Below are 26,921 nucleotides of genomic sequence, written 5' to 3'. Positions count from 1 at the left end.
CAAAATTCAGATCTCATGGAAAAATAAAATTCTTTTTCCCCCCCTCTGACCTTTGTGGATATTTGCAGCAGATCATTTTACTTGCAATATTTCAGCATCTAGTCAAAATCTAGAGTGTTTATGACCAATACATATACTGTCAAAATCTAGAGTGTTCATGATCAATACATATATATAGTCCAAAATCTAGAGTGGTTATGATTAATACATATATAGTCCAAAATCTAGAGTGTTTATGACCAATACATATGCTGTCAAAATCTAGAGTGTTTATGATCAATACATATACTGTCAAAATCTAGAGTGTTTATGATCAATACATATACTGTCAAAATCTAGAGTGTTTATGATCAATACATATACTGTCAAAATCTAGAGTGTTTATGACCAATACATATACTGTCAAAATCTAGAGTGTTCATGATCAATACATATATATAGTCCAAAATCTAGAGTGGTTATGATTAATACATATATAGTCCAAAATCTAGAGTGTTTATGACCAATACATATACTGTCAAAATCTAGAGTGTTTATGACCAATACATATACTGTCAAAATCTAGAGTGTTTATGACCAATACATATATATAGTCCAAAATCTAGAGTGTTTATGATCAATACATATACTGTCAAAATCTAGAGTGTTTATGACCAATACATATATATAGTCCAAAATCTAGAGTGTTTATGATCAATACATATATATAGTCCAAAATCTATAGTGTCTATGATCAATACATATATAGTCCAAAATCTACAGTGTTTATGACCAATACATATACAGTTAAAATCTAGAGTGTTTATGACCAATACATATATAGTCCAAAATCTAGAGTGTTTATGACCAATACATGTATAGTCCAAAATCTAGAGTGTTTATGACCAATACATATATACAGTCAAAATCTAGAGTGTTCATGATCAGTACATCTCTAAAAAGCATAAAAGATCCTGCTTAAAATAAATGTATGAAAAACTAAAATGGTCTTTACATCCAGGTAAAATATTTCTAATAATAAAATTGCAGTGCTTATCTGAACATAGAAAATGGAATGAAAGAGGGCTAAAATTGTAACTGAAGCCAGAAAAACATTTTCAACATTATAATTGGCAGCTAAACAAATTACAACACTATGAAGGAGTTAACCAAATTGCCTGACTATGATGATGGTTTTCAACATTATAACTGGCAGCTAACCAAATTACAACACTATGAAGGAGTTAACCAAATTGCCTGACTATCATGATGGTTTTCAACATTATAACTGGCAGCTAACCAAATTACAACACTATGAAGGAGTTAACCAAATTGCCTGACTATGATGATGGTTTTCAACATTATAATTGGCAGCTAACCAAATTACAACACTATGAAGGAGTTAACCAAATTGCCTATGACGATGAGATCATGTGAAAGTGAGATTATATTAAATGTCATAGTCAGTATGTTTGCACAAAAAATGTATCTTAACTTGGTCATAATTAAAATGTTATACCAAGTTAACTGATTTGCATCTGATGGATATGTCACATGAAGGACAGAGTTGTCTCATTAACAGTCATGGATTGGAGGCTTGCAAAAAAACAGAACATGTTAATTAATTACTAACTTGATTACTTTTTTTACTGTTACCTACCATGAGATGTGAATATAGAATAGTGAATGATTGCAGGTAACATATATCTGGTTTATAATATGCTGACAAAATAACATAATATTCTGACAAAATAATATAATATGCTGACAAAATAACATAATATGCTGACAAAATAATGTAATATGCTGACAAAATAACATACCCAAGAAGCAGATTCAGAGGGATGTGAGTATGGTCTACTTAATAATAACAGGATATATATAATAAATGCCCAAACCTGCTAAAGTACAAAGATAAATCCATTTTATGTATGTCTAGATGTTAAAAGTGACAATCACAATGGTTGTGTGCAATCAAATTATAAAGAAGGACACTTATGTTAATACTGTGAATCAATTTACATTTGTAGGTAAGAAATTTCATGGTTATTAAAGGAAACACGAGTGGATACTTAATTACAAAGGAAACACACATCTGTACATACTTAATTACAAAGGAAACACACAGTTTGGATACTTAATTACAAAGGAAACACATTTGTGGATACTTAATTACATGGATTTGTTTTTAAATAAAAATTATACTATCACATTTTTTTAACCAAACGTGTTAAATCCCTTCTGCAGTTATTCAAGTGATTAGGTAAGAGATTTAATCCCTTCTGCAGTAATTGTATTGATTATGTAAGTTATTCACTGCTAACACTTAGCATAAATGCAGAGATCGGAATCAATTATGGTGACAACCTTTTGCACATATTTAATATCAAAGAATCTTAATACTGCTGCTATAATTGCTCAGTGTGAGCAGAAGGCAGTAATTTTCCTTGATGTTTTCAAATAAGGTATTGTAAATACCACTGTATCATATCATGATACATCAGTAGTAAAAATACCATTGTATCATACTGTGATATATCAGTACCGTAAATACCATTAGTATTCAAATGAGTGAGTGATGCTTTACTATGGCATACAGTATATGAAAGAAGGGTGCTTTGAGTATTAGATTGGTTCATATTTTGTTGTTACTTTAAATTAATGGTCTAACTTGCCAATGGAAACCATGAAAATTCATACAACATGAGTTAAAGTGATTCACAGTAAGATGTATGTCAAGGGGATGGGCATTTTGAATTAAGCAGTATTATTCATTCTGTACTTTACACTGCATTCATACTGCAATTCTTAAAACTTACTGGAAGACATGGACCTGTATGGATACATAACATGACGGTTTACAGATAAATCTGTAGGAACCAAAATTACCTGTTGGTTTATTATATCCCAGGATAAGATGTGGGGATAGACTTTCTCAGCAGGTATACTGCATCCCAGGATAAGATACTGGGTTGGACTTTCTTGGTAGGTATACTGTATCCCAGGATAAGGTGTGGGGTTGGACTTTCTCAGTAGGTACACTGTAACCCAGGATAAGATACTGGGTTGGACTTTCTTGGTAAGTATGCTGTATCCCAGGATAAGCTGTGTGGCTGGACTTTTTTGGTAGGTATACTGTATCCCAGGATAAGATACTGGATTGGACTTTCTTGGTAGGTACACTGTATCCTTGGATAAGGTGTGGGGTTGTACTTTCTCAGTAGGTACACTGTATCCCAGGATAAGATACTGGGCTGGACTTTCTTGGTAGGTATACTGTATCCCAGGATAAGGTGTGGGGTTGGACTTTCTTCGTAGGTATACTGTATCCCTGGATAAGATACTGGGTTGGACTTTCTTAGCAGGTACACTGTATCCCTGGATAAGTTGTGGGGTTGGACTTTCTCAGTAGGTACAATGTAACCCAGGAAAAGATACTGGGTTGGACTTTCTTGGTACGTATACTGTATCCCTGGATAAAGTGTGGGGTTGGACTTTCTCAGTAGGTACACTGTATCACAGAATAAGATACTGGGTTGGACTTTCTTGGTAGGTATACTGTATTGCAGGATAAGGTGTGGGTTGGACTTTCTCAGCAGGTATACTGTATCCCAGGATAAGATACTGGGTTGGACTTTCTTGGTAGGTATACTGTATCCCAGGATAAGGTGTGGGGTTGGGCTTTCTTCATAGGTATACTGTATCCCAGGATAAGATACTGGGTTGGACTTTCTTAGTAGGTACACTGCATCCCAGGATAAGTTGTGGGGTTGGACTTTCTCAGTAGGTACACTGTAACCCAGGAAAAGATACTCGGTTGGGCTTTCTTGGTAGGTATACTGTATCCCTGGATAAAGTGTGGGGTTGGACTTTCTTGGTAGGTACACTGTATCACAGAATAAGATACTGAGTTGGACTTTCTTGGTAGGTATACAGTATTGCAGGATAAGGTGTGGGGTTGGACTTTCTCAGTAGGTATACTGTATCCCAGGATAAGATACTGAGTTGGACTTTCTTGGTAGGTACACTTTATCCCTGGATAAAGTGTAGTTTTTTAAATTAGTTTTACATCTATAGTTTGAGAGCTTATTGCTTAATAAAAGTTTTAAATAAAAAGAAAGAGAGAGAAAAGATGAATTCAAGATGAATGCAATTACATCAACAAGATACTGGGTACTAAAAAGCTGTGAAATAACTAAAAAATTGAAATTCCAAGTTTAAGTGAGTAACAAGGTGTAAATCAATATAAAGGCATCATTCAAATTTAGCCAGTAGTCAAATCAGTATGACAGCAGCATATCATTTCTAAGAGTACTTTATGACTCATACTTTTGTCAAAGCACCTTTAGCAGAAAATATTGTTGCCAATATATTTTTCATGCCAAGTTCACAAAATCTGTTTGACTTAACAGTAATCTGATATGAAATGAATAGTCTTCAGTGTATAAAACAAATTTTCAACTAAGTACTTGAGCACAAAATTAGTCCCAAAGGAGTGTGTGTTGTGGGGAAGGACGCAATTTCATAGGAGCATTTACAAATCTGAGATGGTCTAATACATGAGTATGGTAATTATCACTAAACAAATATATGAATATGGGTAAAAAGTGAATTATCTATGGCAAAACTGCAAATATTTTACTGTGATTCTGGCCATGCAATAAAAACTGACACTCAAGCAGAGATCCATCCCTATCATACCAAAGTCAGGTCTGCCATCGTATAATGTGCTGGGCGATAAGATTAATGTAGTTGGATAAGAAGAATTATTAGAATAAATAACACAGACCCATATTTGCTGGTACAACATACTGACTTACAAGGATATAAAGTAATTGGCACTATTTTTTCTTTAAAAATCATGGAGCTTTTCTTAAATTTTACGACTTTATAACAAAGTAATTTTCAGTTTATACTGCAAACTGCACAACCAGAATTGTGTTCATGGAACACAGATGCCCATGCAATGTGCCTAAAACTAATCAAGATACAAGCCTGTACAAAGAAATCATTCAATACAGTACCATATCTATTGTGATTCTAGTAAGTGGATAAATTGCATATTCCATAAATGATGACTGACATACTGCTGGCAATATGAGGGTAGACCACGGTGATTTGTCAATTTCTATAAATATGTTATCTCAATCTCATGGTCATCTTCCTCCTCGTTAGCATTACTACTATCTTTCATGATCCGTAGAATATCTTTACGGTCCATTTCTTTGATCATCTGGATGAAGTTTTCACGATTGCACACTGGACTGAATTGAGGTTGTCGCGCTGAAAGCAATGCCCAGTGCGTCAACAGCACAAATGATGCAAGTTCTCTATATGAGTAACAAAAGTGTTCAATGATTCCGATGTCAACGATTCTCAAATCTGAAATAATATGCAAACCATAATAAGTATACAGTCACTGTAATATCTACATGAAAGAATCAAAAGTGGGAGAAAAATAACTATAGCACAAAATTATATTTATGAAAATAACTAACAGGAGAAACATAGAAAGAATATACGGTACAAGCATTGTTAAGGGGTGTAAGCTGAATTCTGTATGACACTGAGAATATACCATATTAATAATAAGAATGCGTGTGAAATGACGAATTGTTGCAAACAAAAGACATATTTTCCTTACTTATTGTATTTAATTCATAATATATATTTGCAACAAGTCAATGGAATGTCAATATCTCCTACTTCTGGATACACAGACTTATTATTGTACTAGAGTCTATTAAACAAAATTGAAAACTTACAGAGCTTTTCAGCCAACACCTTCCAATCACTGTCTGAACCAACCAGGGAAAGGAAAATATGTATTTCATTCATCTGTCGGCTTGTCAAATCAAAAATGTGCGCCAAGTCTGGTTTCCTCATTTCAAGAATCCTTTGCAAGCAAAGACACAGCTGTATAAACACAAAATATGAAAATTACGATCTCTGACTGACACAATTCTATCCCTTTGTCTTTTCTTACATAATAAAAATGAGTACTGTGACTGTCACAAGTTAATGGTCAGTATCATGTGTTAATAGTCAGTATCACATGTTAAAAGTCAGTATCACATGTTAATAGTATTACATGTTAATAGTATTACATGTTAATAGTCAGTATCACATGTTAAAAGTCAGTATTACATGTTAATAGTCAGTATTACATGTTAATAGTATCACATGTTAATAGTCAGTATTACATGTTAATAGTCTGTATCTCTATCCCTTTATCTTTTCTTACATAATAAAAACAAGAGTACTGTGACTGTCACAAGTTAATGGTCAGTATCATGTGTTAATAGTCAGCATCACATGTTAAAAGTCAGTATCACATGTTAATAGTATCACATGTTAAAAGTCAGTATCACATGCTAATAGTCAGTATTATGTGCTAATAGTCAGTATTACATGCTAATAGTCAGTATCACATGTTAATAGTATCATGTTCATAGTATCACATGTTCATAGTCAGTATCACATGTTAATAGTCAGTATTATATGTTAATAGTCAGTATCAAATGTTAAAAGTATCACATGTTAAAAGTCAGCATCACATGTTAATAGTATCACATGTTAATAGTCAGTATCACGTGTTAAGTCAGTATCATGTGCTAATAGTCAGTATTACATGCTAATAGTCAGTATCACATGTTAATAGTCAGTATCATGTTCATCGTCAGTATCACATGTTAATAGTCAGTATTATATGTTAATAGTCAGTATCAAATGTTAATAGTCAGTATCACATGTTAAAAGTCAGCATCACATGTTAATAGTCAGTATCACATGTTAACAGTCAGTATCACGTGTTAATAGTCAGTATCATGTGCTAATAGTCAGTATCATGTTCATAGTATCACATGTTCATAGTATCACATGCTCATAGTATCACATGTTAACAGTCAGAATCACATGTTAAAAGTCAGTATCACATGTTAACAGTCAGTATCACATGTTAATAGTCAGTCTCAAGTCTTAATAGTCAGTATTACATGCTAATAATCAGTATCACATGCTAATAGTCAGTATCATGTGCTCATAGTCAGTATCACATGCTAAAAGTCAGTATCACATGTTAAAAGTCAGTATCACATGTTAATAGTCAGTATCACATGTTAAAAGTCAGTATTACATGTTAATAGTCAGTATCACATGTTAATAGTCATCACATGTTAATAGTCAGTATCACATGTTAATAGTCAGTATCACATGTTAATAGTCAGTATCAAGCTACAGGTGAATGATGATAAAACTAAGGCCATTCTGATCACAATACAAAGACTTTCTCAGTCACATCCTTTACCTCAAACAATAAATATCAGTAACACCAACATTAAATTCACAGAGTCAGTATAAAACCTAGGTGTCACTCTGGACAGTACTCTCACGTTGCACCAACATGTCATGAACATATGCAAGGCTGCACATCTTGAGCACAGACGCATCAGCTCCATTTACAAATATCTTTAAGTTTATGCCACTAAAACACTTGTATGTTCATTAGTACTTTCAAGACTGGACTATTTTAACTCAGTTCTGTCTGGTTCATCTCAATATCTGCTCCAGAAACTTCAAAAAGTTTAAAACACTGCTGCTCGGATCATACTTAGAGTACCACAATCAGAGCATACCTCCCCACTGCTCTGTACCCTACACTGGCTATCCATTCGATCCAGAATCAAACACAAAATTTGTGTTCACTGTCGGACTCCAGTCAAACATACCTATCTGACCTCACCGATGTGTACACACCAGCAAGATACTTATGCTCCTCCTCTGACAATTGTATACCCATTATTCCCACAACGAAAACGAAGTCATATGGACAACGATCTTTTGCATACAAGGGCCCAGCAATGTGGAATGATTGGCCACTGAACTTAGACACAAAAATACACTGATCCCATTCAAGAGTGCTCTTAAAACTCACTTATTTTGACTGCAAGAACAAACTTAAAGATGTTATAATGTTCCCTACTATAAATATTTACAGCATGTTTTTTTGTTTTCGAATTTCATGGTGTTTGTTTTTTGTAATAATATCATTATATATGTTTGTTTTTTATGTTATAGGTGTTGTCTAATGTTGTAAAGCGCTTAGAGCTTCTAAAGATAGGCACTATACAAAGTCCTCATTATTATTATCACATGTTAATAGTCAGTATCACATGCTAATAGTCAGTATTATATGTCAATAGTCAGTATTATATGTTAATAGTCATTATTACATGTTAAAAGTCAGTGTCACATGCTAATAGTCAGTACTACATGTTAACAGTCAGTATATGTTAATAGTCATTATCACATGTTAATATTTAGTATCACATGCTAATGGTCAGTATCACATGCTAATAGTATTATATGTTAATAGTCATTATTACATGTTAATAGTCAGTATCAGTCAGTATCACAAGTTAATAGTCAGTATTAAATGTTAATAGTCAGTATTACATGTTAATAGTATCACATGTTAATAGCCAGTATCACATGTTAAAAGTCAGTATCACATGCTAAAAGTCAGTATCACATGTTAATAGTCAGTATTACATGTTATTAATCAGTATCACATGATAATAGTATTACATGTTAATAGTGAGTATGTTAATAGTGTTACATGTTAATATTCAGTATCACATGTTAAAAGTCAGTATCACATGTTAATAGTCAGTATCACATGTTAATAGTCAGTATTACATGTTAGTAGCCAGTATTACATACATAGTTCAGGCAAAAGTAATTACCTTAATTAGCCACTACAACTGAAACCTGACTTGAAATACATGCAGTCCACATATCTAATTTGTACTTACTCACATGTAAATACAGTTAACTGGTTGAGGGCAACCAATCCCAATATACAATGTATAGTCATTAATTTTGAAGGATTACCATTAAACATACTGAATAAACACATTTATTCCTACTGACACTGGGAACAAATGGCATTTTGTTTAGGCTAAGATGTACAAGGCATGGAAAAACTATGTGGTCATGAGCTAAAATATGTACTTAACCTACAATGCAGGTCACAGTGACTTTGTTTGGCTGAAAGGGTATAGTACTAACAGATGCATCACATTATCAAGTTTATGATCATAACATAAACAGAACCAGTAAATGAACTTTAAATGCTAAATTTCAACAAAGTCCATGAAGCAAGAAATAAGGGTCTAATATTTATTAAGAAGGCTTATCACATCAAGCTTCATTATTAAAGATAAGTTAGCATGCATATAGCATGCAAAATCTTCATATAGTCATGAGTTAAATGTAAGGAGATAATTCAAGTCTGTAAAAGATCACAACAATAAGATTAGTCTGTAGTAACAACATGGAAGTGATGCAATATCATCTAATTCATGATTTTAGTATAAACACCGCCAAAGAAATGTCTATCAAATGCCAAACTGAATCCAAGTCAGTGAAGTGTAACATATATGTGCTATAATTACCTGCAATGAGGTCATAGTGCTCATTAAGATGCATACCCTTTCCAAGAGCTATGATCTTAGGATGGCATGAGGTCCTTAGCTAAACGCCAAAACTACTAAGCCATTAAGTGACTTTCCTTGGGAAGGGAGTACTGTGTGCATGCGTGTGATTAGGATTTTTAACGTAGCTTTTAACAATATTTCAGTCATATCGCTTCAATGTCTAGCACTGGGGCATAATGCCGCAGACACATAGCATGAAGTCCCACCAAGTCACATTATCCTGATACTAGGCCAACCAGTCCTAACACTAACCTCTTAACGCTGAGCGCCAAGCGAGGTAGCTGTTAGTACCATTTTTGTAAGTCTTTGGTATGACTCGGCCAGGGTTTGAACCCACGAACTCCTGCTTCCGAGGCAGATGCTCTAACCACTAGGCCACCAGAGCAGTTGTGAAGGGAGTACTAACATGTAAACAATTATTTCATTTAATGAGTATATAGCATGACATTTAAAATGCTAAAACTAAAATGACATGCCAGACTCACAACCAGAAGCTTGCAGGTTTGGATTCTATTATGGAATAAGCCCAAATCAGCCACTATGTTGTGTCCTTGTGTAAGACACTTTCACTCCAAATGCCTCAGAACTAAATAACCTACTTGTGTTGCTGTGCCATAAAACGCCAAACCAAACCAAACATGTATGTAGAAAATCAGTCCCTTCCCCATGAGGTATGTGCAAAGAAATCCACTCCAAACTGTTTTTCCTGGGACCTATGAAGACCACATGATTTCAAGACACTCAAGATGACTGTACATGTGTATATCTTTCATATGTACAGATGCCAATGACAGTCAGGCTCTTCTCTACTTTATCGAGGAAACCTGAAGACATATGAGGATGAACAAATTCACCATGTGTTCCTTGTTCACAATTTTTTAAAGTACATTTTTAAGTGCAGATGCTATCTCCCGAGATAAAACACCTGTCTGACATCTCCTAAATAGCCCAATGCAAGGGCTATTGGCTATATACCTAACATAAAAATGTGACATCTACAGAAATAGCCAAGCAACATTTTGCAAACAGACCAATGCATACTCACAAGCTATGACTTGATATACCTTCTTTCACTGGCTGATGAGGCTATTTAATTACCACCAAAATGTGACCTCTACAGAAAACTGCAAAGTGACTATAATTTATAAATAGCCTGGTACTCACCAACATAGTGGAGGACCATATGCATAGTAGTCAATGATGGAACCATTAAGTCTTGCTTTTTGCTTTGCAATATTGTTTAATTATTGTATATTCCATTATGTTAGCTATCTTTTACATATTTTGTTTTGCATAAAAAGGTTTAGCATGTGTTCATGTTTAGCAGTCTTGTGTGTCAATATATTTGCCAGAATCACCCTGGAACATAACAAAAACCTCATACTGTCAATTATATATTTGAATCATAAAAAATTAATTTCAAAAGAGTCTTGTACATTCAACACATTTGTGTTTAAGTGGCATTTGTATTTGATGAAGCCATCTGACAAGGAACATAGTACATGTATTAAATGTGTGTTTAATGTCATTTGTATTTGATGAAGCCATCTGACAAAGATGTGATCAACATGTATTGAATAGCCTCAACTGTAGCATGACAATTGGGAGCAAAAGTTGCATATTGGTATATGACTGTCCATAAAAATGAAATTAAATTTATTTATGAAATGAATAGTAATGAATGTCGTAATTCCAAAATCAATCTCCATCTCTCTCTCTCTCTCAGTCCAGTGAGGGAAAAATGTCATGATTCCAATACTAATCTCCACCTCTCTCTCAATTCAGTGAAGGAAAATTATCATGATTCCAAGACCAATCTCCATTTCTCTCAGTCCAGTGAGGGAAAATTGTCATGATTCCAAAACCAATCTCCATCTCTCAGTCCAGTGAGGGAAAATTGTCATGCTTCTAAGACCAACCTCCATCTCTCTCTCAGTCCAGTGTATGGGTTTCTCCCAAGACCCAAAATTTTCAGTTAAACTGGGGGAGGACTAGGATTCTGACTGCCTGTGTTTATCTGTCTTCATCAACTCTGCAAACAGCAACCCACCCCCTCTCTCTAAAAACAAAATGACTTCTGGTTGCATTAAAATAGCTTTTAATGTATGCATAGCTAAGAACATCTTTGAACAATGGAAATTTAATACCAATGAGTCTGACAGGACTGTGAAAAGAACCATACTCTATCAAGAACAACTACCAAAATCCTGTCAATGTTGCAGTAACATAGAAAAGGCTTGACTCATCATGCAGAGCAAATCTGACAATACAGTAGTCATGTGATATACTGTACTAACTAAAATTGCATTTACATGCTCTCTGCCTGGTGAATCTGTCAATGAATTAAAGACATTAACCAATGTTATACTTGCAACTCCTAAGATAATTCATTTTGCTGTTGATTTCATGTAGCTCTGTGAAATGCGGTTTAGGTTTGCTAGGCCGACTACATGTAGTAAGTGGTTACCATATGCTGATACAGCAGTTTCAGTGAATATCAACCTTTTGACAATCAAAGAGCTCTGACCTCACAACACAACATAAATATCAGAATAGGGAAGGTCAGAAAAACATGGAATGAAAGGCTGCAAAGCAGACTTACAAACCTGTCAAACTGCCATCATAGATTAGACTTACAAACCTGTCAAACTGCCATCATAGATTAGACTCACGAACCTGTCAAACTTCCACCATATATTAGACTCAAGAACCTGTCAAACTGCCATCATAGATTAAACTCAAGAACCTGTCAAACTGCCACCATTGATCAGACTCAAGAACCTCACAAACTGCCATCATAGAGAAGACTTATGAAACTGTCAAACTCCCATTGTAGAGCAGACTGAAGAACCTGTCAAACTGCCAAAGACTTATGAACCTGTCAAATTGCTATCATAGTGCAGTCTGATGAACCTGTCAAACTACCATCTTGAGAAGACTTAAGTACTGGTCAAACTGCCATCATAGAGCAAACTGATGAACCTGTCAAACTGCCATCATAGAGCAGACTGATGAACCTGTCAAACTGCCATCATAGAGAAGACTTAAGAATGTGTCAAACTGCCATTGTAGTGTAGACTAATTGCTATCATAATGACATCAAGATCCCTATTATCATTCTCCATCCCATCATTAAAGTATTAGCATCACAGAGATGTAGTTTGTTCAAAGCTCCATGTCTGTTCTGAAAGCCTGAACAATGATTATAATGCTTTAATGAAAGATCTTCTCGCTGTAGCATAATCATCTGTCTATGATGCACAACTAACAAACAGTGTGAATAAGGTATTTTTTTCCAGATTACATTTAAGACCAGCAAGAATTTCACTAAGTTTTTTAATGAAAATATCAAGCTGATATGACGATCCACTCAGAAATAGTAGTCACAAAAGATTTCAAGCTGGCTGCCAGGACAGCCGTACTGGATGTCTAAGAGTACTAATTTCACCTATATCCAACTAGACTATGGGACGAAAGCATTTGTAAAGTATAGTGGCTATCATCCCAGTGGTTTAGGATGAGTAACAATAATAATCATGTATTAAAATATGATGGTCTAAAGGCAATCTCATGACCATTAGAGCTAATCAGACAGTGGTTAGAAAGATCCACAAAATTTACCATTCAACTACAAAGGGCATGTGATTAGAAAGATTAGAGAGCCACAAAATTTACCATTTACCGGTAAGTACAAAGGGCATGTGATATTCTGTAATAATACACTTACATCAGATGTATAGTAGGGATCGTCATCCTCTGGAGACTTCAGGTGGTCAAAAATACGAGAATAGCCAGCTTTAATTCTGCTAAATGTACCACCACTCTTGCTATTTCTGGCAGGTATGTTCAGCTTGTGAATCCTGTGATGAGTAATAGATTTTGCATTCAATTATTATACATACATATACATATGTCAACTTGGGAATCAGATAAAATCATGATTAATAACTAGTTTCTGATAAATGATCAATGACCAGTTGATAATTAATTAATTTGTCTACACCACATCTTGCTGAAACTGAACTTTTGTTATGTATATTTGATTTAATTTATATCTGCTTTACAGGTAATTGTTTTTAAGCTTTAAAATCTTTTCATTTTTTAATTTCATTACATGTCAAAATAATGTAGTTTTGTTTACTAGGAATTCATACTTTTTCCAGAAAACAGTTTGGTCTTGACTGTTCATTTTTGTAAACATAAGCTAACCTGGTTCCAGGCCTTAATTCAAAATTAGTAACAGTCACGTGAACAAGTTATTTTTAGTTCATTTTTATTGTGGGAATAATTAGTTTCAGATTGAGGCTGTGTTGGATACGTGACCCTCGACTTGTAAATAGATTTTCGTGAAGTAAACAACTTTTTTCTTGGGGTAAACTGATTGGTTCTTACCAAGGACATACAGGGCCTTGCTGAGAATATGTGATGTAAACATGATCACGTGATTCTCTACTTCGCAATTAGGCATTTTCCAAAATTCCACATTACTTAGTTTTAATAGTGGTGCTTAGAGGAAGAGATCTTAGTTGGGCTTCTAAACAATGAGACATAAAGGTGTTTCTTTTGTTGTGTCATTTTGGGAACTGCGTTTTAATGCCGATTCAAATTACTTGGATTCAAAAGGATTAATTCGTTTCTCTGGAAATATTTTTGTGTACTCATACAGAATTATTGAACAAAGACATTTCTTAAAAATTTTATTTGGATTTCTAAAACCGGAGGAATCTTTCTTGTGTTTCTACAAAGAACTGTAGACATCAACATTGAACAGGATAGAGCATACATCATCGCCTTCCATCTTGGATTCTTCATCGGGACTCAAATTTGAAATCATTAGAACATTTCAATATTAGGACTTCTAAAACTTTATTCGTGGATTATTCTTGAATTATTTTTGGATTGAATTCTTAAAACATGAGTTCCTACTTTTTCATTTTCACAGTATTTTCCAGGGAAATAAATTATTTGTTAAAGTTTTCAAAGCTTGTTGCTTTCTCTTTTTCTTGTGTTACTGTTTATTCAAGCCTAAACACAAAAAAATCGGGGGCTCGTCCTGGATTATTTTGAATTTTGGCTAGAATATTGCAGAAAACATTGGGTTTTTTAATTTGAATTTCCCTAGTTTTTGAAATCTTTGGTGAAAACTCTTTCTTGTGTTACTGTTTATTTGAGCCTAAACACGTAACATAAGACTTTATTCGAAACTGACCACAGAAATAAAAATGAATCTTTTATTTCAATGAATATTATGTGTCTTCATCAAATCGATTAACTGGATCAGTATTACTAATCTAAGGCTGCATCGATATTAGTGAATCATTTTATTCTTTTTTAAACTGAATACATTTACTGTTAACTACTCATCTGAAAGCATTCTGATACTATTTAATTAGTGAAGACTGAATTTGTTTATTTTTTATATGCAATAATTAATAGTAAACTATTTGTAAAATTGAGATATTTCTGCTACCCAATCTGATTGAATAACATACTGATGAAGGTTAACTCAAGAAAGGACAGGTAGCAAAAATACATAGCAGAATTAAAATAATTTAAAAGAATTTCCATGAATTCAAGAAAAGATGCCTTCCTTTTAACTGCTGAGTGTTTAAACCATCTTGGATATTCTTCAGGGATAAGATGATTTTCAAATTTGCTGCTCTGCTAGATATACTGGACGTCAGATTGACACCATCTACACCGTTGGCACCATTTACATCGAGACCAACAAAACATAATAAGAAGCCTTCTGGTGGGAAAACCATGCTGATGATTTTCTGTTTTGGTGGAATATTAAATAAAAAGATTTTCAAGATGGCTGCCATGGTGGCCATAGTGGATAGTAGACTGGCACACTTTCCATTTATAGCCAACCAGACAGTAGACTGGCACACTTTCCATCACAAGAAGTGTGAAAGCACAATGTGATTATGAGAAGTGTTCCAGAGAAAACCCCATGTCAATCGTTCAGATGAATGTGGCTTACATATTGGATGTCTTAACTGAATGATTTTGTCTCATTTTGTACTAAAATGTGCATGAGTAACTGAAGAAAAGTGATTTATCCTAACCAATGCATAACTAGCCCCATTAATGACTGACATACATAAATAATACTGCCAAACAAGGAAAACACCAATGTGGCCACTTGATACAGGTAACCTATGAATGAAGGTTCAATTGTCAAATTTGGCTTTAGAAAAAAACATCATACATCTGTTTTTGTTATTATTTTTTAATTATTAATTTCTCAAAATGTATTTATGTATTTATTATTATTAGTAGCAGTATGTTCTTTTATTGTTAACACAAATTATTTTAATCCAATTTATTTTCAAATAAAATCTTCAGTCTATATTCTTACTATTGCTCATTGAAACTGGGGGGGGTACATTTTTTTAAGACAACTGATAAAATTATCAGTCTTTTCTTGTAACTGCAATTAAAATCCACCTAACAGAAATTATCAGTCTTGTAACTGCAATTACAATCTTACATAACTGAAATTATGTCTTGTAACTGCAGTTACATTCCACCTAATAGAAATTATGTCTTGTAACTGCAATTACAATCCACCTAATAGAAATGATCAGTCTTGTAAATGCAATTACAATCCACCTAATAGAAATTATCAGTCTTGTAACTGCAATTACAATCTACATAATAGAAATTATTCATCTTATAACTGCAATTACAATCCACCTAATAGAAATTATGTCTTATAACTGCAATTACAATCCACCTTATAGAAAGTAACAGTCTTGTAACTGGTCACAGTCTATGTATCATACAAAAATGTTTCTGTTTTCATATAGTCATTGTAGGCTGTACCGAATAGTGGTTTTAAATATTTGGTTGAATACAAATATGAATACAAATAGCGACTGAATGTTTCAAAATAAAATAATTAGAGTTTTTCAGCAGGCTTAATGACAATTTAATTAATTATAAAGTAACTAACAATACATGCACATACACCAGTGTTGAATGACTTAGAAACTGAACAAGCACGGTTTTTTCAGGTCCTTTGCAGGTTGTGCATTGGGCTACCATCTGATTTTGAAATCTCTTCCACTCTGTGAAAGCTGACAAAGCAATAATTGCAACAATTTACAGCCAGAAAATTCTGATATACAAAGTCAATAGCTGACAAAAAATGAGGTAGCACAGATGCAGGTCAATATGTCCATCAAACTGAGGTAGCACAGATGCAGGTCAATATGTCCATCATACTGAGGTAGCACAGATGTAGGTCACTATGTCCATCATACTGAGGTAGCACAGATGTAGGTCACTATGTCCATCAAACAAAGGTAGCACAGTTGTAGGTCAATATGTCTATCAAATTGAGGTAGCACAGTTATAGGTCACTATGTCTATCAAATTGAGGTAGCACAGTTGTAGGTCACTATGTCTATCAAATTGAGGTAGCACAGTTGTAGGTCAATATGTCTAACAAACTGATGTAGCATAGTTGTAGGTCACTATGTCTATCAAATTGAGGTAACACAGTTGTAGGTCAATATGTCTAACAAACTGAGGTAGCATAGTTGTAGGTCACTATGTCTATCAAACTGAGGTAGCAAAGTTGTAGGTCAATATAACCATCAAACTGAGGTAGCACAGTTGTAGGTCACTATGTCCATCAAATTGAGGTAACACAGTTGCAGGTCAATATGTCTATCAAATTGAGGTAGCACAGTTATAGGTCACTATGTCTATCAAATTGAGGTATCACAGTTGTAGGTCAATATGTCTAAAAAATTGAGGTAGCATAGTTGTAGGTCACTATGTCTATCAAACTGAGGTAGCAAAGTTGTAGGTCAATATAACCATCAAATTGAGGTAGCACAGTTATAGGTCACTATGTCTATCAAACTGAGGTAGCAAAGTTGTAGGTCAATATAACCATCAAACTGAGGTAGCACAGTTGTAGGTCACTATGTCCATCAAATTGAGGTAACACAGTTGCAGGTCAATATGTCTATCAAATTGAGGTAGCACAGTTATAGGTCACTATGTCTATCAAATTGAGGTATCACAGTTGTAGGTCAATATGTCTAAAAAATTGAGGTAGCATAGTTGTAGGTCACTATGTCTATCAAACTGAGGTAGCAAAGTTGTAGGTCAATATAACCATCAAATTGAGGTAGCACAGTTATAGGTCACTATGTCTATCAAATTGAGGTAGCACAGTTGTAGGTCACTATGTCTATCAAATTGAGGTAGCACAGTTGTACGTCAATATGTCTAACAAACTGAGGTAGCATAGTTGTAGGTCAATATGTCCATCAAACAAAGGTAGCACAGATGTAGGTCAATATGTCTATCAAACTGAGGTAGCACAGTTGTAGGTCAATATGTCCATCAAAATGAGGTAGCACAGTTGTATGTCACTATAACCATCAAATTAACATAGCACAGTTGTAGGTCACTATAACCATCAAATTAACATAGCACAGTTGTAGGTCAATAAAACCATCATCACGTATCAACCATAATATGCACAAAGTTTTGCAGCAATCCACCCAAAATAGAAAAGCAAGTTGTGTTCATAAGATTATGTGATGGACGGTAGGACAATATGTCAACGGGAATCCTACATAACCCCCCCATCTCATGCTGGAATATAAAAAGCTTCATAATTACAAAGATAAGTATCTTGTTGTTTTTTTGTCTTTGATAAATGGCACAGAGATGAGAAGCTTAAAACAAAAGTCCTAATTAGAAAGCAATGTGCATGAAATAACAAAACATCTACTTACTTCATAAAGCTTGTATCACTTTCTTTGTTTTTGTAATCCTTGTCAAACCATTCTTCATGCTTGTCAAAAGCACTGAAATCTACATCTTTCAAAATTTCTGCAAGATGGCTCCTACGTCGAATTTTCTTTCTCATGGTGGTAATGTTCACTTGGACCATACCCAAGTTGTAGTAAAAGCGATAGTACACATCTTCAAATGGATTACTTGCCTGGTTTGTACTACGAGCAACATTAATGTAAGTGTGATCCATGAAATGAGAATTAAAACTGACATCATCTCTGCTGTATGCCCTGAGTAAATGTGACCTTGGTAATCTGGTATCCACACCATAACTTTGCAGTGCAGAAATGATATTATGCTTTACTCCTTGTACGGATGAAGGGCCCTCAAATATTGGATCATTTGGTCTCCTAAGACATGGCAAAGGTGGAGCAAGGTTGTCATCATCCACAAATCCCGAATTGACAAATCCATCTTCCAAAAAGTTATCACCAAAGAAACTATCACCAGTAAATTCAGTACTTGTTTTTTTGCTAAATCCTCCTGGCCAGCTTAGACCAGGGGACTGGCCATGATGGGGTCTGGGTAATGTTGGATGAATATAACCACTTGCAGTCCCATTTGTACTTAACTGATGTGATAGTGACAAGTCAGTTTCAAAAAACAGCGAATTAGGACGAACTGGGGAAGTAAACCAACTAGCTGAGCCACTCATGTGAGGTCCAATCACTGAAGACCCATTGGATTGCATTGATCCCACTGACTCGCTAAAAAAATGAACCATAGCTTCCGTTTCCATGCTTCCTGATGTCAAGCCTGGAATGTGACCATTGCTACTTGACCCAGATGTATGATGTGTTGTGCGCTTTAAGTGTGGGGCAGGTGGCAAATGGGTTGAATCAACATTATATCCAGTCTTAAGAAGGCCTTGTTTTATCATCTCTCCATCTTGTGTGAAGAATTTTAGGGTGCTAGACAGGAAAAAATCTGCAATAAATAATGTGAAATAAAAATTATTTATCGATATAATTTTGATGCATTGTTAATATGAAGCTTTCCATAAAATGTTATTGATATCAAACTAAAAAGCATGCATAGGCCCCTAACCCTTCCCAGATCGCTCACCCGACTGCCATTTGCCTAACAGTTGTTGGCCTGGATATCTGGGTCAGTAGGTCAGTATCCTGTAATTAAATATTTCCATTGCTGTTGTTTGTTTATGTTAATGTTTAAAGGTATCTCTCTTATATGATCTTCATATATATTTGAAGAAATGTCAGTATTACTGAAAGACCTTTTAGCAGTTTTTGAGAAGTCTTTTCAAGATTTCTCTAATGGTGGCTACATCTGATAATGGATCAACATGAATTGTATAACTTCAAAGCCTTTCATGCCCAGTTGGTCACTAACAAATTTGGTTAAAATCTGCTCAGAAATTTTGAAGCAAATATTTAAAAACAGCAAATGCTGATGGAGTGTGTGTGTGTGATTTGGATTTTTAACAAAGCTTTAAAACAATTAAGTCATATCGCTACAACGTCTGCAGTGTAACAGTTTATAGTGATGCCCAGCACTGGGGCATCATGCCGCAGACATGTAACATGATGTTCCACCCAGTCACATTATCATGACACCAGGCTGCCCAGTCCTAACACTATCCTCTTAATGCTGAGTGCCAAATACTGATGGAACACACAAAGGAAGCTGCGTGCTGGATGCAGTACCATACATAGACAAAACTACATGTGTTTAGTTCCAAGCAGGTGGAAAGAACATGCTAGAAACAGTTTATGAATGTTGAGGCCATCAGGCCAAGACTTATGTTCCTACGCCGTGTCAGATGAGTTCTTTCCCCTGACTTGGAACAAAACACCTTTGTGGTTTTGTATTTGTTACATATCCCGTTTTTATTTACACATTCTTGTGGAAAATGTAATGTTGACGTAAAATTTTTTTTAGACATCTGGGGTTTTCTAAAGACAGTGTACAACCCTCAGCATGTACATGTATTTGATTGTGGCTAAGCCCATTGTCTGCATTTCAAATATGCATTTACTCTTAAGTTTTGAATTTTTAAAAATGCTGTATAGAGCATATGAATGGATATAAAAATCTGCAGTCACAGGCAAGTGAATTTTTTCCTTACCTCTGAAATGGGACCAGTAAGTGGTCATTTGTTTACATTCTTTGTACTGAATACACACCCTAATTCCAAGCAAATTTTATACACTAACAGTAATTAAATAAATTCAAGTATATACAGAAAGCAGATTCATTTACAGTAGTCAAACTTGCCATGTTTATGCCTTCAATTAATATAATAAATTACTGATGAATAAACTTCAAGAATAGAAATCAAAAAAATCAAAGATCTGATTCCATCTCCTTCTAACATCCAGATTTTTAATATTCATTTGGATATATTTTAACAAGAAAATCATAAACAACACTGCAGTACTGATAATTTTCTTCTCTTTATTTTCTACCTGAACAGTCACAAGAATTTAAAATGTAAACATACATTTTTCTCATTGTCCCCAAGTGATCTTGCTAACAATATGTGCATAACTAATGTAACACTTCTAATTTGGGCCACATACAAAAAAATTGCTGCTCTCTGTGATACATCTACTTTTATGTTGCAAATATTTAAACTGTCAGTTTTATTCTCGGACTTACCAATCAAATTTGGTTCCTCAGTAATTTTAATAGACAAATTTCAAGTCCCTTCACTTAACCTTGCTTTTAAAAATATAATTCAGCAGATCATAACTCTGAAGCTTCAATGAATTTTATCTATGTATGACTTTTTAGATGATTTACATTGCGGAATGTCTCTTAGCAATTAAACATGGGGTAAAATTATGTCCTAACATGGGGGATTTCTAACCATGCCATAAATTTCAATGCAAGATTTATGCAGCAAAGTACTTACTCTTTCTCTCTCTCTGATGTTTAATGTAACTATGCACACCAGCATAATCTGATAACTCACTGTCAAATAGTATGTTCAAAAGATACTGTTGTCTACCTCAACAAACTCAAATTTCTCTGCCTAGATATCGTGAAATGCTTCTTAACTGCTCATCACTAATCACGGTAGTCTGTCAATATCCCCAGCACCAAAAGTGGCCATTTAAAAAAAAATAATTTAAACTGTATAACAATAAATCATTTCCATTATTTTATAAGTGCACTATTATTTAATATTTTAACTTGAAAAAGTAGTTCCAGTCTGCATATGCGATACAGAAATTACAGGTGTGCAATACGGCATTGTAGATTCATCTGTTTCAAACGCAATCAACAAGGTAATATTAAAGATGGGTTTAATAAAATAAATTCATGTGACCAGGGAAGCTAAAAAAGCTATTGCGGTCAAAAGCCATAATGATACAATCTAAGTTCATCAAGGACTCTTCATTAAATTCACACAAGACCAGTCCTGCTAAACGTGAAGCTCCACAGTGAATTTAATGGAAATCACACAAAAAATACTGATGCAAGAGTGCTGTCTAGATGCCTATTCTCTGTCAATCAAAGACTATATACAAAAACATGTAAGCTTTCCTATTCACATAACTCATCTTGTATCTGTCAATCAAGGACTATGTACAAAAACATGTAAGCTTTTCTATTCACATAACTCATCTTGTATCTGTCAATCAAGGACTATGTACAGAAACATGTAAGCTTTCCTATTCACATAACTCATCTGAAACCTTGTAAAGATGAAGATTCACAGCCAATTTAGTTGCAATCAAACAAAACAAGTAATTGGCAATGCCCAGCATGTAAATTATGATCCCTGCCAAATTATTGTATACACAACAAAAGGAATTGGCAATGCCTGGCATGTAAATTAGGATCCCAGCCAAATTAAGTGTTGTACACGCAAAACAATTGGCAATGCCTGGCATGTAAATTAGGATACCTGCCACATTAGTGTTCTAAACACAAAACAAGTAATTGGCAATGCCTAGCATGTAAATTATGTGTCTACATGTACAACATTTTGCTTTCAAACAAAAACAAACTTACTTTTTGTGTCCCCTGGCTCATTATCAAGAGAAGCTTGAGTAGAAATTCTGATTTCCAGTAATTTGGTTGTCGGATTATACTTCACATCAAATGTGCCACTCCGTGCTGCAAAAAGCCGTATCTGGAAACTCCTGTCCACCACAAGAAATACGTTTCTGGAGACTCCTATATAGACAAGCTCATTCTCTGTGCAATCTTTACAAGAAACAACCTTCACTTGCCAATGCTGTACTGAGCCTGCAATGTAAACAGACAGCTTTTCAAAACCTGCACATCCACCACCTTTACATTCATGCTGCCCTTCTACAAGCTCTCAAACTGAGATACCCCCACCCCCACCCACAGCGCTCTTGCTTTTCTTGAAATAACAACACTGTCAAAGACTGTTTTTATTCTTTCTGTTTTAACTTTGATTGTCTCTTCAAGTACCTACAAAACAGTAGTAACCACAAGGTGACCTTGCAAATTTAAGTGGCCACTGCAAATTTAAGTGAAAGTTTAGGTTGCCAAGTAGTATTATGTTGGTCACTTTAGATATTGTGAGCAGAAATCCATTTACATGTAAAGGGGAATTAATGTCGGAAGATGACAAAAAAGTAAAGGTTTTAGTTAAGGCAAATCAGTGAGTAATTATAAAAAGGATGTTATTTTTAATTGTATACTGAGACCTTCCTGACAAATTCTTTTGATGACTGTTCTAAAATGAATCACAAGTCAAAGAAATAAAACTAAAATTGCTAACCCTTGAGATTCCCAGTGCTCAAGATGATACACTGGTTAAGTGTATGTTTCTAGTCAGATCAAAATTAGATCAGAAATATGGCTCAGCAAATCAGATGCAAGCTTACTTCATTTAGTATGTATGAAACTCGCTCATAATCAAATTCATCAGAGATCTTAACCATAAAAAGCATATTTTTAAAGTTTCACCAAAATCAAATCAGAAACATGCTATCCAGTGATAATAATGTCATGATCACCCTCGTGTTGCTCATTAATCAACAAGTCCTTAATGAAATACCGTTAAGCATATATGCCAAGTTCGATAAAAAATGGCCTCCATTGTGGTAACAAGATCACCTCATTACTCATTAATATGCATGGCTATTGCTTACTGCCCCTGATAATGATCAGTCAAAAAGTATTGATCATTGTAATCCTCTCTGAACTACTCATTGTAATCCTCTTTGAACTACTCATTGTGATTCTCTTTAAACTACTCATTGTGATCCTCTTTGAACTACTCACTGTGATCCTCTTCAAACTACTCATTGTGATCCTCTCTTAACTACTCATTGTGATCCTCTTTGAACTATTCATTCTCTTATTTCTAATCATGGTGAACAACAATCACTTCTCACTGAACAGGAAAAAGATTCTGAGATCTCCAGTTTGTTTCAGAGGGCTATTAGCGAAGCTGATTCCACAGCGGTACTAACTTGCTACTTTTTTCAAAATGGGGTCCTTATCAGATAATGGAGACCACCTGAGGTACCCACTGGTGATGAGTCATCAATACACTATCAAACTGTTGTTGTTAGTCAAATGACAGGAAATTCTTAGTGTAGCCCAAGAAACTAATTTGACTGGTCATCTAGGGGTCATTAAGACTAAGCACAAGATCTTACATCATTTTTATTGGCTGGAAATTAAAAGTGATGTTTCCAAATATTGTAGATCTTGGCCGATTTTAGTTCTTTTGAACTACTGTCTGGACACAATGTCCATGGATGACTGGAACAGTTAAAAGATAAAAAAACTTCTTTTAACAGAGGATTCTGAAATTAATCTTTTAGATTATGTCTTTGATTGTGAAGTAGCAAGACATAATCTTCTGTCTACTCAACATGATGTTAAGGCAAGTCAAAACTGCAGAGTTAAGAACTTTTCAACCTGATGATGAAGTTACACCTCTCTTGCCAATACTTCAAAATCCTCTTCTGGTTTGATATTATGGTCCTTATAAAGTTAAAAAGAAAGTGATTTAAATTAAATAATTATTTTATCTGGCATGCAGAAAATCACTTAGAAGTCATCTGTATACATGCAATACCTGGGTAGCAAATTCAAAGGCTTGCCAGTTCTGCTTCAACCACCTGTTAAGTGGGAAAATATGCTGTTCAACTGATCATTTTAGCTGTGCTGATAATTACAATGACTGAATTCAGTGGCTGAAAGACCCCCAGATGTGCATGTTGTCATTATAACAGTATATCAAATGAACATGATGCATCTGCTGGACGGCAAGTTCAAAGACTTTGGCTAGCTGTTGAGTGGTGGGATAATGTGCTAATATTTACAATGACTAAATTTAGAGGCAGAAAGACCCGGAGCTGTACGTGTAGACATTATAAGAGTACATCAAACGAACAACTTTAGCTTTCATTATCGTGTTCATTTCTGAGTGTAGCGGAATAAGCAGTGCATGTAAATAAAAAATAAGTATGTATACCTGCATCTAAATATCTCTGTAGAGCAGCTTGAAATTTACTGAGGTCTGTTTCTGAACTTTCCCTGTCTATATACTGAGACTCTTTCTGGTAAAATTGAATTTTAACACAGTTTTTCCTTCCATTTTTTGCATCTATTGCAAAAAGTACAGTTAAGCAGGAAAAATTCTCCACAGGATAATAGATCTTGTGAAAACAGCTGCAGAGATGTGAGTCACGAGATGGAAACTCTTGATGCTCTTCCCGAAGCTGAAAGCACAGGTCTCCTGCTTTAAATTCCACTTCATGATAAAATCTATGCTTTATGCCCTTTACAGTCAGCCGAAAAACTGAAAAGAAAAAAGCAGTATAAAGTAGGATCTGAAATGATTATTTCCTATACCAGTCTGGTATTCCTATACCAGTCTGATATTCCTATACCAGTCTGGTATTCCTATACCAGTCTGATATTCCAAGTTATGATATATCTTTAATGATAACAGAATACAATGAAAATTTTTTTTAAAAAATAACATGGAAAATGACTATCACAATTCATCAAACTTGCAAATATTACAACAGAATCCTCACACTCTGTATTAAAAACTCATAGAATAAACAATGACATGGACAAGAAGGCAAACAGATAGCAATGAAATGATAGATAATAACAAAACAAAACTGGAGTTACAGAAGTATCAGGATTATCTATACACCTGATAATAAAACATTAGTAGTGACAATCAGGGTTTTGCTTGGGCCGCTTCACTTTTGTATATGATTAGCAAAGGTGTTCTATCTAGGTGCAGATTAAATCAAAATAGATTATCTCTCTTTCAATTTTAAGGAATGTAAGCTCAACAGTTTTGACAAAATCTGTATTAGCTGTGGATGATGTAATCACACAGCTAACATGTATAGCTTGTGAATTATTGATTGATCCAGTAGGTGCTGCCTGGCACCGATGCATAATGATACCACATACAGAATGCCATTGATGCATAATGATACCGAATATAGAATGCCATTGATGCATAATGATACCACATATGGAATGTCACTGATGCATAATGATACCACATATAGAATGCCACTGATGCTAAATGATACCTAATATAGAATGCCATTGATGCATAATGATACCACATATAGAATGCCATTAATGCATAATGATACCACATATAAAATGCCATTAATGCATAATGATACTACATAAAGAATGCCATTAATGCATAATGATACCGCATAAAGAATGCAATTAATGCATAATGATACTGCATATAGAATGCCATTGATGCATAATGATACCGCATATGGAATGCCACTGATGCATAATGATACTGCATATAGAATGCAATTAATGCATAATGATACTGCATATAGAATACCATTGATGCATAATGATACTGCATATAGAATGCCACTGATGCATAATGATATCACATATAGAATGCCATTGATGCATAATGATACCATATATAAAATGCCATTGATGCATAATCATACCGCATAAAGAATGCCATTAATGCATAATGATACCACATATTGAATGCCATTGATGCATAATGATAACACATATAGAATGCCATTAATGCATAATGATACCACACACAGAATGCCATTAATGCATAATGATACCGCATAAAGAATGCCATTAATGCATAATGATACAGCATATGCAATGCCATTGATGCATAATGATACCGCATATGGAATGCCATTGATGCATAATGATAAAGCATATAGAATCCCATTAATGCATAATGATACAGTATACAGAATGCCACTGATGCATAATGATACTGCATATGGAATGACATTGATGCATAATGATACCACATGAAGAATGACATTAATGCATAATGATACCAAATACAGAATGCCATTGATGCATAATGATACCGCATAAAGAATGCCATTAATGCATAATTATACCACATATGGAATGCCATTGATGCATAATGATACCAAATATAGAATGCCATTAATGCATAATGATACCACATAAAGAATGCCATTGATGCAAAATGATAATGCATAAAGAATGCCATTAATGCATCATGATACCACATATAGAATGTCATTAATGCATAATGATACCTCATAAAGAATGCCATTAATGCATAATGATACCACATATAGAATGCCATTAATGCATAATTATATCACATATAGAATGCCATTGATGCATAATGATACCGCATATAGA

At 34.5% G+C, this 26,921-nt stretch overlaps 1 protein-coding gene across 1 annotated transcript in view; it reads right to left on the bottom strand.

Annotated features, from left to right (window-relative positions):
• Positions 1 to 3,946: 3,946 nt before the first annotated feature.
• LOC149802459 (uncharacterized) overlaps positions 3,947 to 26,921 on the bottom strand; it is a 60,047-nt gene continuing 37,072 nt past the window's right edge. Inside the window, exons 4-9 of the mRNA XM_089951697.1 lie at positions 24,736 to 25,062; positions 22,284 to 22,520; positions 18,242 to 19,229; positions 13,204 to 13,336; positions 5,745 to 5,895; positions 3,947 to 5,361 (exon numbers count right to left, since the gene is read on the bottom strand). Of these exons, the coding sequence (XP_089807823.1) occupies positions 5,108 to 5,361; positions 5,745 to 5,895; positions 13,204 to 13,336; positions 18,242 to 19,229; positions 22,284 to 22,520; positions 24,736 to 25,062 (2,090 nt within the window). The 3' untranslated portion in view covers positions 3,947 to 5,107. The remainder of the gene's footprint in view (positions 5,362 to 5,744; positions 5,896 to 13,203; positions 13,337 to 18,241; positions 19,230 to 22,283; positions 22,521 to 24,735; positions 25,063 to 26,921) is intronic.

This window comes from Sinohyriopsis cumingii, chromosome 3 (genome assembly GCF_028554795.1).
Source record: "Sinohyriopsis cumingii isolate HCF-2022 chromosome 3, ASM2855479v2, whole genome shotgun sequence".
Taxonomy (NCBI): domain Eukaryota; kingdom Metazoa; phylum Mollusca; class Bivalvia; order Unionida; family Unionidae; genus Sinohyriopsis; species Sinohyriopsis cumingii.
This window is presented reverse-complemented; position numbering and strand designations above follow the sequence as displayed.